The sequence below is a fragment of the Acanthochromis polyacanthus genome, chromosome 1 (genome assembly GCF_021347895.1).
Source record: "Acanthochromis polyacanthus isolate Apoly-LR-REF ecotype Palm Island chromosome 1, KAUST_Apoly_ChrSc, whole genome shotgun sequence".
NCBI classification, from domain to species: Eukaryota; Metazoa; Chordata; class Actinopteri; family Pomacentridae; genus Acanthochromis; species Acanthochromis polyacanthus.
The window spans coordinates 32,866,096-32,880,140 of record NC_067113.1 but is presented as its reverse complement, the minus strand read 5'-3'; the positions used below and the strand labels follow the sequence as shown (position 1 = coordinate 32,880,140).

The 14,045-nt window shown below is 37.9% G+C and overlaps 1 protein-coding gene across 2 annotated transcripts in view; it reads left to right on the top strand.

The window, feature by feature from the left end:
• The window catches only part of letm1 (leucine zipper-EF-hand containing transmembrane protein 1), a 33,899-nt gene extending 21,269 nt beyond the window's left edge, over positions 1–12,630 (top strand). Inside the window, exons 8-14 of one of the 2 annotated variants that reach the window (XM_022202283.2) lie at positions 272–403; positions 560–718; positions 2,532–2,648; positions 4,377–4,511; positions 6,570–6,763; positions 9,766–9,904; positions 11,696–12,630. In XM_022202283.2, the coding sequence (XP_022057975.1) occupies positions 272–403; positions 560–718; positions 2,532–2,648; positions 4,377–4,511; positions 6,570–6,763; positions 9,766–9,904; positions 11,696–11,848 (1,029 nt within the window). In that variant the 3' untranslated portion in view covers positions 11,849–12,630. Of the gene's footprint in view, positions 1–271; positions 404–559; positions 719–2,531; positions 2,649–4,376; positions 4,512–6,569; positions 6,764–9,747; positions 9,905–11,695 lie in introns of both variants that reach the window. The other variant, XM_022202282.2, reaches the window with a different exon arrangement.
• Positions 12,631–14,045: the final 1,415 nt, after the last annotated feature.

The window sequence follows — 14,045 nt, the reverse complement described above, 5'->3', positions numbered from 1 at the left end:
TGTGATATTTCATCAAAATTGCCACTTTCTGATTGCCTTGTTAAAAAATAAAGCGCCAAAAATAAATAATTTTGCACCGCATTCCGTGAAAACAAAAAAAAATCTGTGATCCTTGATGCATAAGTGACTCAGAATAAAACTTCAGGGACTTTTTGGCTGAACTACAGGCCACTACAACAATGATTTGATGTTAGTTTAAGGATATTTTGACTTTTGTTTGTGTTGCCCCTGTTAAATCATGCATTTATTTTGTTATATTTGTCCTTTGCAGTGGTTGGAGCTGCATCTGAACCAGCAGATCCCCACCTCTCTGCTGCTTCTCTCTCGAGCCATGTACCTCCCCGACACCTTGTCTCCTGCCGACCAGCTGAAAACCACGTTGCAGACACTTCCAGAAATGGTGGTACGTTTGGTAGACGAGGCTGGGACACGCAGCGTTTAAATTAGAACTGGTTAAAACACACATTAGCTTCAGTTTTAAGGGCTGTTGTGGAAATTTATTGGCCATTTTTGCTTCAGTTTCATGGGGATGGTTGACTGCTTTAACTGTTCTCTGCAGACCAAAGAAGCCCAGTTGATGATGTCGGAGATGGAGCTCTCCAAAGTGGACAATAAGACCAAACTGGAGGCGACGCTGCAGGAGGAGGCAGCCATACGCCAGGACAACAAGGAGCGGGAGCTGGAGAGGCTGGCCGACGCTGCAGAGAAAGCTGCCAGGGTAAAGACCGTCACCCAGACAGTTTCACACTTTTATCCATGTGCTGACGTAGGCGCACAACGGTTTTCTAATCATCAATGAGCCTTTCAGCACCATTAGCTAACACAATGTAGCATTAGAACACAGGAGTGATGGTTGCTGGCAAGGGCGTCAGTTTGTTTTTAAAAGTGGGGGGGACGGAGACCACAGCACTTTGAGAAAATGTCGAAGAACGGCCGCAAAATCCCACAAGCTGGGCTCAAACTCACAACCACCGCACCAAAGGCGGAGGCTCATCCTATTGCGCCATCGATACATGCGGGTTGAGGGGTCTGTGGGCCGCTATAGTGCTAATTCTCCCGGGCCGAAATTTTGCCCCTGCACACTTCTGGTCGGAGTTTCCACTTGGCACGGGCGCAAATTTTGCATCTGCACGGTTTTTTTTAACCTCACGAAGGTGTGCTGCATGTCTGTGCAACTCTCAGCCGAGTGCGGATGGTGCGTTCAGGAGCGTCGGAATTTTCTATACTGCTGAAAATAACTGGGGTTACAACGGCTTACATGTGAAGAATTTGAAGGTGTTGGCGACAAAATGACCCCTGACAAAAAGTGGGGGGGACACATCCCCACCGTCCCCCCCTAAACTGACGCCTATGGTTGCTGGAAATGTTCCTCTGTACCCCTATGGAGATATTCCATTAAACATTTCCAGCTACACTGGAAAAAATGCTCCTCTCAAAACAAGAAAAAAAAAACTTTTTTCAAGGAACTTTCACCTTGAAATAATTGAAAAAATCTGCCAGTAGAACAAGGAAAAATGGCTCGGTAAGATTTCTTGAAATAAGATATGATATTTAGAATCTTGAGATCTTAAAATTAGCTGGGGAAACTTATTTTAAGCTATATTTTACCAGGATTGTCAAGCTTAGGTGTCTTAACCCTCCTGTTGTCCTCATTTAGGGCACCAAAAGATATTGTTGCCTTGTCTGAAAAAAATAAAAAAAAATTAGCAAAAAAATCCCCAAATTTATAAAAAGTTTCCAAAATCTTCAGGAAGAAAATTCCTTAAAAGTTTCCCTCACAAGTTGTATTAAAAAATCCCCATATTTGACAAGAAATAAAAATATAAAAATTGTAAATATTTTCAGAAAATGAATAAAAATCTTCCAAAAATACCCTAAAAATATCTAAAGGGATTCCATATATATCAGTAAAAGTTCTAATATTTTCTTTAAGAACATTCACAAATTTCACTGGATTTTCATAGATTTTTTGTGAAAGTTCTTTAAGAAACATTTTTTTTTCGCAGTTCTTTTTTTCCACCCAAAAAATGTTCAAAAATTTCCCAAAAGTTTTTGAAAATGTGGAAGTTTTCACTGTGAAAATATATATATTTTTTCACATTTTTAAACTTTAAAACGGGTCAATTTGACCCACAGGACGACATGAGGATTAAAAGAAGATAATTTCAAGATTGTTTGACTTAACAAGATATTTAAGACGCATCGTCTTAAAACAAGTCCTTCCATCTGCTGAAATGTCTCTTGTTAAGAGAATTTATCTTAAATTAAGTGGGATGAGACATTTTGACTAAAAATAAGACAAACAGACTTGGTAAAATTTGGAGTTTTTGCAGTGTAGAATAGTCATTTACCACATTAACTATGTCTACTCTGGATTTGTGATTCATTTAATGTTATCTTCATTGAAAAAACTGCTTTTATTTTAAAAATAAGGACATTTCTAAGTGACCAAACTTTTCAGCGGTAGTGTAAATATCTGCCGTGTTATCTGAAGTGTGGTTGATGAGCTGCTGCATCTTTTTCCTCTGCAGGAAGGCGAGTTGGAGCTGGAAGCTGTGAGGGTGAAGGCAGAGCCGGCGTTTAAAGCCGACACGGCGGCTCGTTCAGAGGTCCTGAGGGATACGGCGCCCGTCATCGAGGGGATCAAGGTAAAGTCAGCAAACATACGAACACAGGGCACATTTTACACGTTAAAAAAAATAAATCGCTAATTATTGGTCAGACTTCAAAGAAATAGTCCTAAAACGAAGGCTGCATTCCAAGTCTGGTGCTTTTTTACTGCATTTTAACTTTAAGTACGAACTACAGCTTCCCTTACAGATAAACCTACTTTTTTATGCAGTTTGCATACAATTGAGATTACATTAACGCAAATGATACTTTAATCTTTGCGCTCTATAATGCAGGATGGACCGTTATCCGTTTGTGTGCACTCGGTGGGTAAACTGCTTTAGATTCATGCAAGACTTTATGACATAACTGTGCAGAATTAAGCAGCAGTAGTAGTAGTTTAGTACTTTAGAGTATACTACTGTGGATATTGGAACACCGCCTGTGACTTATATGACAAACTCACCCCTCTAAACCTTTAATATCAGAAATATGTGCTATTTTTAATGCTTTTTATACAATTTTAAAAGCTTTTACATCACGTTGCATGCAGCATTTAATCAGAAATGTTACATTTTGTGATTCATTTTGTTGATTCCTCTTACTTTGACCTCTAAATTCAGTCTTGCACGTTACCAAAGCCAGCATTTTATTAATCAGGAGCAATTTTGTTGCTAACTTTTCATGTTCCAGATCATTTTTCTAGCTCTGCAAAACCTCCACCAGCATCAACAGTAAAACTTATCGCTCTGCTTTTTTCTTATTCATTGTTTTGCAGACTGTATTTTATTTTGTCGCTCACTTATCTCCACCTCTTTTTATTTCATTCTGCACCACACAGTTTGAACAGTGGCAGAGGTTTCTGCGCTACCAGGTTAGGTTTAATAAACCTCCTCCCGCACCAGTTTATCCCTGCACGTCCAGAACCTGCCGTTTCTCCGAACACACCCGGATGTGGGTTAAACAGGATTTGCATTTGATTCTGGCATTTCTTTACATGTTTAAAGAGCGAGAATGTAAATGAAATTAGAAAAAAAAAAGCTAATTTAGCAAGCAAATATGCACATTTGAAAGTGAGAGCAGAAGAAAATGACAAGCAGACAAACTAAATAGCAGCAAATACATATCATAAAGCCTCAGATCAAGTTATTTTCTCTGTATTTTTGGTCATGTACACACTAAAATACAGGTGTCTCTTTTTTTTAGAAGAAAGAATTTGCAGTGCGAGTAAATTATGGAAGCCATCGTCAATATTTTCCAACATTTCCTCACTTTTTAGACAAAATCCCACTCATGAGTTCTCCAGTTTCATTAAAGAAATGCTAAATATCATTTGCAAATTCTGTTTCGGTCCACATCTATGTGGATTTTTCCCTCTTTTCCTTGTGCGATCCTGCAGGCAGCGTAAAGTTTCCTTCCCAGACTAACCACCTTTGCAGCTCCAGAGTTCCTTCCACCGTGTCTTCATGTGTTTTGGGGTTATGGGGAGCATCCCACCGTCCTCTCAGACCTTCCTCTTTTACCAGTTTGGTGTCTTTGGGTTGGTTTCTTATGTGGGTTTATATTAAATGCACATGTGGTGCTCAGTAAGGGACCTACTCCTTAAACTAACTGGATTGTATAGCGATAAACATGCTCTTAAACTGCTTTTTTATTATTAATTATATTGTTTGCTTTAAAAAACAGCAGACTGTTTGCATCCAGATAAAGGATATTGTTGTGGACATGTTGGTGCAAATGTCTTCAATTTGAACTTTACGTTCCAGAGTGAGGAGATCACCAAAGAGGAGATCGACATGCTGAGCGACGCCTGCTCGAAGCTGAAGGAGCAGAAGAAACTGTTGACTCTGGAGAAAGAAGAGCTGGAAGAGCTGAAGGACGACGTCCAGGAGTACAACGAGGTGCTTTACTTTAAGAAATGTGCACTTAAACAGAGATTTTAAAGCAATATTGAGTCAAAATCTGAAATTAATGTGTGCATTTAGGGGTTTTCTTATCTGATATTGGGCCTTTTGAGGGTAATTAAACACAAACCACCAATTTTTTAACGAACTTTGCAACCAAAATCAGAATTGAATCGGTTTCATGTAAAGAATAATGTGAGGATTTTCAAGTTTCGGCTTCGCTTTAATGCAGATTTCGCTCATTTAGGATTTTTCTTGGTTCAAGTTGGGCCTTTAGGGGGTTAGTGCAGAGTGAACAGAATTAACTAAATAAAACAGGGGCCTCAAAGAATCAGACACAGGACGCAAATCATCACCGCTTAGTGACTACAGGTCAATAATAGCTTCTCAGCAGATTAGCAGCTGCTAACAGAAGCCATTTTTCAGTGAACATAAAGATTCATGTAGCACCAGAGTGAACTGTTCACACTGAATCCCAGCCAACCGGACTGAGAGTCTGGTTCCAGAGTTATAGCAGGTGTGGTGGTGGATGAGGGATGTTGTCGACCAATCAGACGAGGGCTGAGAGCAGGTCTGGAGCTGCAGGTCAATCGTTCCTGATGTCTGCCAGGTGGAACCTGGAGCTCAGTCTCCACAAGCCACTCATTTGACAGAAATCTGGGCATTTTCTTGTTGTTTTTGACTATTTAATAAACAAAAACGTTATTATGCTTGAGTAATTAAGCTGCAAAACACACATTTTAGGTAATTTTGCGAGCAAGATCTAAAATTAATCAGTTTAATGTGAGGATTTTCAAGCTCTGGCTTTGAATAAATAGAGGTTTTACTTGGCTTAAACTGTCCTTTTGGAGGGTTAACGTCACTGCTTTAGTAAAGGAACAAGTCTATGTTGCCTCATTTGACAGAAATATGGGCATTTTCTTGATATTTTTGACCATTTGATTATCAAAAATCTTCATGTGCTTGAGTATTTTAGCCCAAAACAATACAGTTTAACCCCTTAAGCTTCAGTGTACCGCCGGCGGTACACCTACTAATTTGCATAGGAATTTCAAGAATGTCCGACGGCTGCAAACACGATTATACAAACACTATACGCCGATGGAAAGCTTAGATTCTCATGAATCCGCCGGTATAAACCACTTTCAGATGCGATTACCACAGCGGGTGAGAAAAACACATTTGTCCGACAAAAACAAATATCCATCCATCCGTTCTCTATACACGGCTTCAACGCACACAGCACGACTCACATTTCCGGGTTCATTATTATACACAGAAAAAAAGATTCCACAAAAAACGGCCAAAATCCAACCTTTTACATCCAGATGACACAAGCCAGGAAACTATTTTGTCCAAAACATGTCCTGAAGTCGGTATAAAATCCCCGAATCGGTCATTTTCAAGGAAATGCACCTCGCGATGCCCGTCCAATATTCCCCGTATTTTTCGTAATTTTTTTCATTTAAAAATAGAATATTAGCGATTTTTTGTACTGAAAACGGCTGGAATTGACTGAAGCTTAAAGGGTTAAGTCATTTTGCAAGCAACATCTGAAGTTGAATGTGAGGATTTTCAGGCTTTGGCTTTGCTTAAATGCAGATTTCGCTCATTTTTTGTTTTGCTTGGCTCAAACTGGGCCTGTGGAGGGTTAACAGGATTGATTTAGTCAAGAAATTAGTCTCTGTTGCGTTATTTGACAGAAATCCATCCATATTTGTGTCATTTTTAGGGGGTTAAACGTGATTGGTCCAGTAAAGCAAAGAGTTCAGGTTACTTTTTTTTTTTTTAGAGAAATATGTGCATTTTCTTACATTTTTTGACATTTAGATGGAAAAAATATAATTACGCTCGAGAAAATGAAACCACAACTAACAGAACTCGTTAGAAGAAGTAACTGCTCGTATTTCTTGTTGATTGTTGTCACTTCTGCACCGCTTTTGTTTCTTTAGAACGTGTCAAAACCTCCGTGCAGGAAAAACTGCATGTTGCGCTCGAGTAAAACTGCGTTTTTTTTTTCATCATGGTTTGATTGTTTTGCTGCCTGTTTTCCAGGACCTGGAGGAGATAAAGAAGGAGCTTTCTAAGACGGGTCAGGAGAAGGCCCTGGAGGAGTCGAAGGCCAGCAAGCGCCTCTCTAAGAGGGTCAACCGGATGATCGGTCGCATCGACAAGATCATCCTGGAGCTGGAGAAGGACAAAGTGATCCTGGACGGACAGGTGGACAGCGGAGCCACCCCGCCTGTTGGGTAAGAGCTGAGTGATGTGGCATTTTAGCAAAACCTAGTCCTTTAGAGTAGAAGAGCTTCTTTCCTCAGTCTGCTGCAAAATTAAACCAAAAGCAGTGAGCAGAAATTCCTCCCTGAGTTGAATTAGTCTCTGAACAGCTGCTGTAGCACAAACTTTGGATGAGAACATTTTTATTTAACCCTCTGAACCCACAATGCAGTTTTTGCTCATTTTTAACTCCAATTTAAAGTCCTGCACCTCTGTGGAAACAGAACAACCGTGGCTAGAAATGGAAAGAATGCAAACATGTCTTCAGTGCAGTTTGACACCATTATAATGCCACAAATCATATGAAAAGAAGGCACAGAAGTCGACATTTTTAATTTGTTTCCATACAATTTCCACTGTGTAAACACCGCCTGCAGCTCAGCCGAAAAGTCCATGAATTTTTGTGATGCCACCGTTTGTTGCAGCTTAGTCATTAATGGCTTTATGGTTGCGCAAATGAGCACAAAATATTTTGCTTTTTACAGAATCTGGTTAGAGCAATTGGTTTATTTTTGGCACATTTTTTGAAGGAGAAATTTAGAATAAAAGGGATTTTTGATGAAATATCCCAAGTTTAGATATGTTTTCCTACAGATGAGTTGTTCAAAGACTATCAGAAATCCCATGTTTTTTTGTTTTTGCAGTTCCTGGGTGACAAATTTTGCAATTCTGGCATTTTTAATAAAGATAATATGCCTTGGGGGTTCATAGGGTTAAATAGGAGAAATGTTTAGATGTCTTTTTAGCAAAATCCATGAACAGTGAGGTAAGTGAGAGTCCAGCTGATGGAACAAACCTAAACTCCGCTACCTCTGTAATATAAGGACGCTAATTTACTTTCGACATTGTGCATTTCTGATGTCAGGTGTGATAAGCTTCATGATGTTTTTCTTCTTCAAAGGAACACTTCAACATTTGTTTGCTTTCTTTCTCAGGGAGCAAGGCAGGATTAGCCTAGCTTAGCATGAAGACCGGAAGCAGGGAGAAACAGCTGGTTCTGTGAAAGGTTCAGAATTCAGCTTGCAAAGAGCAACTCTCATCAATCTTTTGAAAGCTCTCTCAGGAAAGAAAGCAAATAATCGTATCTCTGCATGTTGGACTGTTCCTTTGAGGACTCTCGTGGCTTTGCACCATTTCACAAGCTTCAGTGTTTGTGTCGGCGAAGCTCATGAAGCCTTTGAAAGGCAACTTTTTGATGGAGAGGAAAACGTTTCACAAAATATCTTTTCAGGAAAATGAAGATAGTTTCAAAAAAACTTCCAATTTAGATGTTTTTCTGGTGAAGAATCTTAGAATCCAGTCAAACTACTGTAAACAATAGTAGTTAGCTTGCTAATCACATCGACTCTTGGTAATTGAAGAGCGCCCAGGTTATGGATAATATCTTTCCTGGTTACATCTCCTTGATTTTTGCCATTTTATCCATCACGAACTTCTAAACTGCTACATTTGGCCACCCATTACACAAAAACTAATCATCATATATATGTGGTATATATATATGCGGAGTCAAAGGTCAATATCAGCATGTGGGATAGGTGGTATAAAAAAATAAAAGACATCATGTGAAATTACAGGAATTTCCCTAAATTTTGACACCAAGCACAATTTGCTTCTATAAACCCTTCTGTGTTTAATGTTGACCTTTGAATGGGTGGCCAAATGTAGCAGTTTAGAAGTTCACGATGGATAAAATCGCAACTTTGTCATTCTCTGTAACATGCAATTATAAATATGAAGTAAATATTTTCACGTTTCTGAGGACTATAGGTCACTGTGAAATGATTCTGAAAACTTCAGATCTCTATCTTTTGTTGTTCAGAAGTTATAGAAGTCAGAAAATGGTCGAAAAGTTCAAGTCTTAATTTTGGCTGCAATAATAGGGTACCCCCTACCTACTTCAAATGGCCATAACTTTGAAACTAATGACAATGAAGCATTCAAATTTTGGATTTCCCCATCATATATAATGTACTAAATGTATGTAAAAACTTTGCAAAATCTGAGAGGCTCAGGTGGGGACCACTGGTTGAAATGATACGGAATGACTCAAGTCATATTAGGTATAAACACAACAGATAAAATGCAGTGGAAGTGTACAGATGTGTGTAAACGGACGAGGCAGCAGCTGATAAAAATTCTGTGGTTTTTCTCAAAATGTTGCCTTGTGGCTCCTTTTCTTTAACTTTCCATGTCTGTGTCATGAATCATCCTTAATTCTCTTCATCCTTTCATCTTCATCATCATTTCTTTCATTGTAAAATGGTGGTGGAGATAAGATTAGAAGAATCAAAAGGTTTCCCCCAAAAAATCAAAGAATCAACCATTGTTTTTAAATTTGCAGTGCTCAGACCAAATCCAGTCCCTAATCAGTTTGAAATTTGCAGATTATTCTTTAGTAAACATGCCACCAGGTAAGCTGAGACGTGGTAAACCGCCATTTGCTTGCTTGTGAGCTGCTAACATCGCATCTTTTGTTGCCGGATGCTGGAATCGTAGAAGATCAACCATCACTTTCACCTTATTTTTATCTCATTTTTAGCTTCCATTTGTGCTCCTGTCACCTGAGTGCTGCCCACTGGTTGCTGTGCTCCCAGTTTACTGATCAGTTTTTGTCTATTAATGAATTAAAATCGCATTAAGTGGCATTAAAGACTGCTTGATTTGACAGATGGTTGTTCAGACTGTGTTAAAGTCTTAACATATTCAAGCCTCAGTGTGATGATTTGTACAAAATGCAACACATATATAAAAAAAATCAACTAAAATCCATGTGTGCTGCATTGCATTTCAGCATGAATGAGCCCGTTTACCCAAATTGAACCCGAGTAGAACCTGAACCCCCTGAAAAATCGGTTTGATCGGTGTGTTCTGGGAACCTTGGCTGCAGCATGTCGGACCTTTCTCCACCGCATTTTACGTCCGGTCCAACCTTGTAACCGTTTCCTGTATGCAGTCTGTTCTACACCTTCAGGGAGAACCTGATCAGCATCGACGAGCTCATCAACGTCATGCGGCAGATCCAGAACATTCCAGAGCACAAGCTGCAGAGCATCGCCGAGGCGCTCGACGACAACAAGGACGGCAAGATCGACATCGACGACGTCATCAAAGTACGCAGCTTACCGTGCCGCTTGTTTCTAGAAATACGCCGTTTTTCTAGGGTTTGCTTTCAAGAAAACTCAGCTTTTTGTTTTGTCGGTGATAAAGACAAACTGGAAAAATCTCTGAGCTCTTATTTTGAAAGTGCATCAATCAGCCAATCAGGTGTGAGTCACTGGTTGCTGGCAGATTAAGGATTAGACCCTCGAATAAACCGTCACAGCTCAAAACTAGAAGTCGTATCGAAAAAATTCTTTCAGCGTGTGAAGCAGAATCTTGTTTCGAATGTTCCGATGTATTTTCATGTTCGTACTGTATTTTATACAGATTTGGTGGAAGGTTAAAGAGACTCAGCGTTTCTGATTTTCACCCGAAATTTTGGAGCTCAGATATAGAGTTGTGATGTGATTTATGAAAAAATATATATATAAATCCTCCTTTCATTTTATTTAAAAGTAATCCAGATATTATCCAGACCTCCTTGTGTTCGACATGTGTGTAAATTAATAATTTGTGCAAAGTATTTACGATTATTTGCACTAATTAAGACTAAAATCTGTGGCTGTTGGCTTGGTTGTTAGACATTATTTATATTTTGGAGTATTTTACTAGATAAAGTCATTTCATAATTCTGTATCTACATGGACTACATGATATGATTCTTCTCTGCACATTTTCACTCACTGTGGGCTCGTTTTGACTGCAGTACAAATTCCCGTACCTCTATAGAAACAGAACAACATTTTTCCAAATACACATACTATAAAAATATATTTCATCTCTAACATTTCTAATTTGTTTCCACACTTCTTTCTTCTCTGTTCTGTTTAAACACAGCCTGCAGTTCAGCTGAAAAGTTCCTGAATGTTTGTTGTTAATCACAGCTGAGCCACTCACAGTTTCATAGTTTTGTGGAAACATGCAGAACTTTTAGTTTTTGCAGAATCCAGTTTTGCAAACAATTTATTTTTGGCTCATTTTCAAATGAGGCATGCAGAATAAACTGATTTTGATGAAATATCTACAATGTAAGCTTGGATTTGGTTCAGTTTCCCAAAGAAACGTACATCACAGATTTTTTTTTTTACTGCCGTATAAAGTCCTGCATGGCCTCCTACAGATATTTTATTAATTACGCTTTTCGTTTGTTTCCGTACTTCTTTCCTCCTGTGGCTTGGCCGAAAAGTTCCCCGATTTTTGTCACATGACTGTTGGTTGCTGCTCGGTCACCAACGGCTTCATAGTTTTGTAGAAAGATGCAGAATTTTTATTTTTTTACAGAATCTGTTTGGCGCAAAGGATTTATTTTTGGCGAATTTTCAAAAGAAACCGATTTTGATTAAGTATATGAAGAGTTCATTTGCAAAAACAGATAACTCCATTTTGATAAATTTTCAGAAAACTTTTTTTTATTTTATTGTTTACTTTAGATAATATCAAACTGAAGTTTAGTGGATTTGGCTCAGTAGAAAAATACACGACAAAATAGAGAAAAAAATTAATTATTATTGCTATTATCTCAAGAAAACAATTTAAAAAAATGAGTTTTCTGAAATAAACTCTTCATGTGGACTTTAAGCTTGGATTTATGTCACAGATGAGTAGTTCAAGGATCATTGGAAAATTGGAAATCCGTTGAAAATCCTTTTGTTGTGACAGTTTCTGCCTCTGATAAATATGTCATTTTTGAAATATAACCGTGATTTCACTTGTGCTTCTGAGTTTTGGGGGTCATAAGAGTAAAAATAAAAAATCGGAGCCGCTCCATCGCTGACGTCCAAATTTCGTCCTCTGAATTCCAGGTGGTGGAGCTGATCGACAAGGAGGACATCGACATCTCCACCTCGCAGGTCGCCGACATCATGGTGATGCTGCAGAAGGAGGAGAAGCTGGTGGAGAAGGAGAAGGCCAAAGAGAAGGCTGGGAAGGAGCAGGCAGCCACACTCAACCACTAACTCACTTTCCCTCGTAGACACTCACACAAAAAAACCCAAAATAATAATAATAATAACAATAGACCGCTGAGGAGTTCGTGGCTTTTACTCGGTCACATCGAACTCTGGATGCATCCGGACGAGTCGAGGGAGAATCTCAAGGTAACCGCTGCCTTCTTGTCTGAGAAAAGCGTTTGAAATCAGAAAAAAAGAAGGCGCGCTGCCTTTGAAATGCACAAAAAAAATCAACTTAAACATGGACTGATGATGTTTTGTATGTGGATATGAGGCTTTGTTATTTATCAGTGCAGGGAACACACCGTGGGTCAGACTTGAACGCTGGTAAAGGGGAAAACCGGTCAGGAAATCACGTTTTTTGGGAAATTTTCTGCGTTATTTGAAGTTTGAGGTGAACCGTCTTGCCTTTCATTTCAATCATCTCAGAGAAATGAGAGATCATTTCTGGAATTTGCACAGTAAACATCATTACCGTCATTCCACTCGCTTTCTTTTAAGTTTTGTTCGTTTATCCATCCGACTCCCATGTTGTAAAGTGTTTTTTTTTTATTTCCTGAATTGTACTCGGACAGGTAGCTAGATGTTTAAATGGTGGCTGCAACCAAGATTACGGTAGAAATAATGTTAAAAAACAGAAAAAATGGGTTTAACTTTAAAAATGCTCATCCTAAGAATAATAAAAATTGTTTTAGCTTCTATAAACAGTGGTGTTTAATGAGATTAAAGTGTCAGGAGCAAAAAATAAATAAAATGTGAGATCAAAATTAATTAAAAACTACACTTTATTCTCATTTTGTGCTTTTTTTTTAAATCTACCAATCATGGAGGGGAATTTTGTTTCTGAAATGAGCAAAATCAGCACTGGTTTCAGAAAATATTAGATTTATGTGGAGTTTGTCTGATCGCGGGGAGAAAGCGGCGTTTTGTGAATGTTTAACAGTTTGTTTTGAGTTGTATAATAATCGTTCTAGTGTTTATTCCTCTGTAGGTTAAACGCCAAGTGGCCTTCTCACCACACGAATAATACTTTTGTGTATTTATTTTTGAGTATTTTAAGGGGGCAGAGTTCAACTTGACACCGTTTTTGAACTGAAGAAGTTGAATTTATCTGTAGATCGGGTAGTTTTGAATTTGTCGGCACATGCAGATTTATTTTGCGATGATTTCAGATGAATTTATCCGGGTACGTGTTGAATTATGCGTCTGTGTTCACATTACAGCAGCTTGACTCGTATGTTTTGCTCAAATAATCTAATTAAGGGTTGCAAATAGTGATTATTTTGATCATATCGTGTTGAAAAGGTATTTTAAAAAATGAAGAAAATGCAAATTTCAAGAATTTAAGGTTGTTTTTTTAATTAGCTGCAGTTAAAATTAGAAAAAACTAAAATAACAGCAAATTTTGGCATTTTAACACCAGCTAATGCGCAGAACTTTCAATCAATCATTAAAATTAGAATTTCTGTTTATAAATGAGATTGATTAGGTAGTTTTTTTCTACTTCTGCTGGTCAAAACCACATAAATTAATCAGATAATTTCACTTAATGAATAAATTCATGTGGAAAAAACTAATTTTCGCTAAATAACATGTATTCAATCGATCATAAACACCAGAAAATGCAAATAGCAAGAAATAAAGGTTGTTTTTTCTAATACACTGCAGTTAAAATGAAATTACAAAAACAGAAAACCTGCAAATTCTGACATTTTACGACCAGCTAATGTTAAGAAACTTTTGCTCACTCAACAACTACACAAGTAATCGGTCATTAAAATGGAATTTTCTGTTGATAGATGAAATTAATTAGTGCCGTTTTTGGCTCACGTTGGTCAAAACCACTTAAATGAATCACATAATTCAACTTAATGAATTTATTCATGTGGAAAGAAAACAATAAAAATTCATCATACCCAATAAAGGTAATCAGTCTATAAATAAATCAATTACAAGAATTCAAAGTTGTTGTTTTTTCTAGTTTACTAAAGTTAAAATGGGAAGAAAAGCAGAAAACAACAAATTCTGGCTTTTTAAAACCACTAAAGCTGAGAACCCAACATTAAATTCAACTTTCTGTTGATAGAGGAGATAATTGCATTTCTTTTTTTCAGCTAACGGTCAAAACCACTTCATTAATCAGATAATTCATTAGAAAACAACTAATACAAGTCACTATATTGAAATAAATGGAGCAACATTC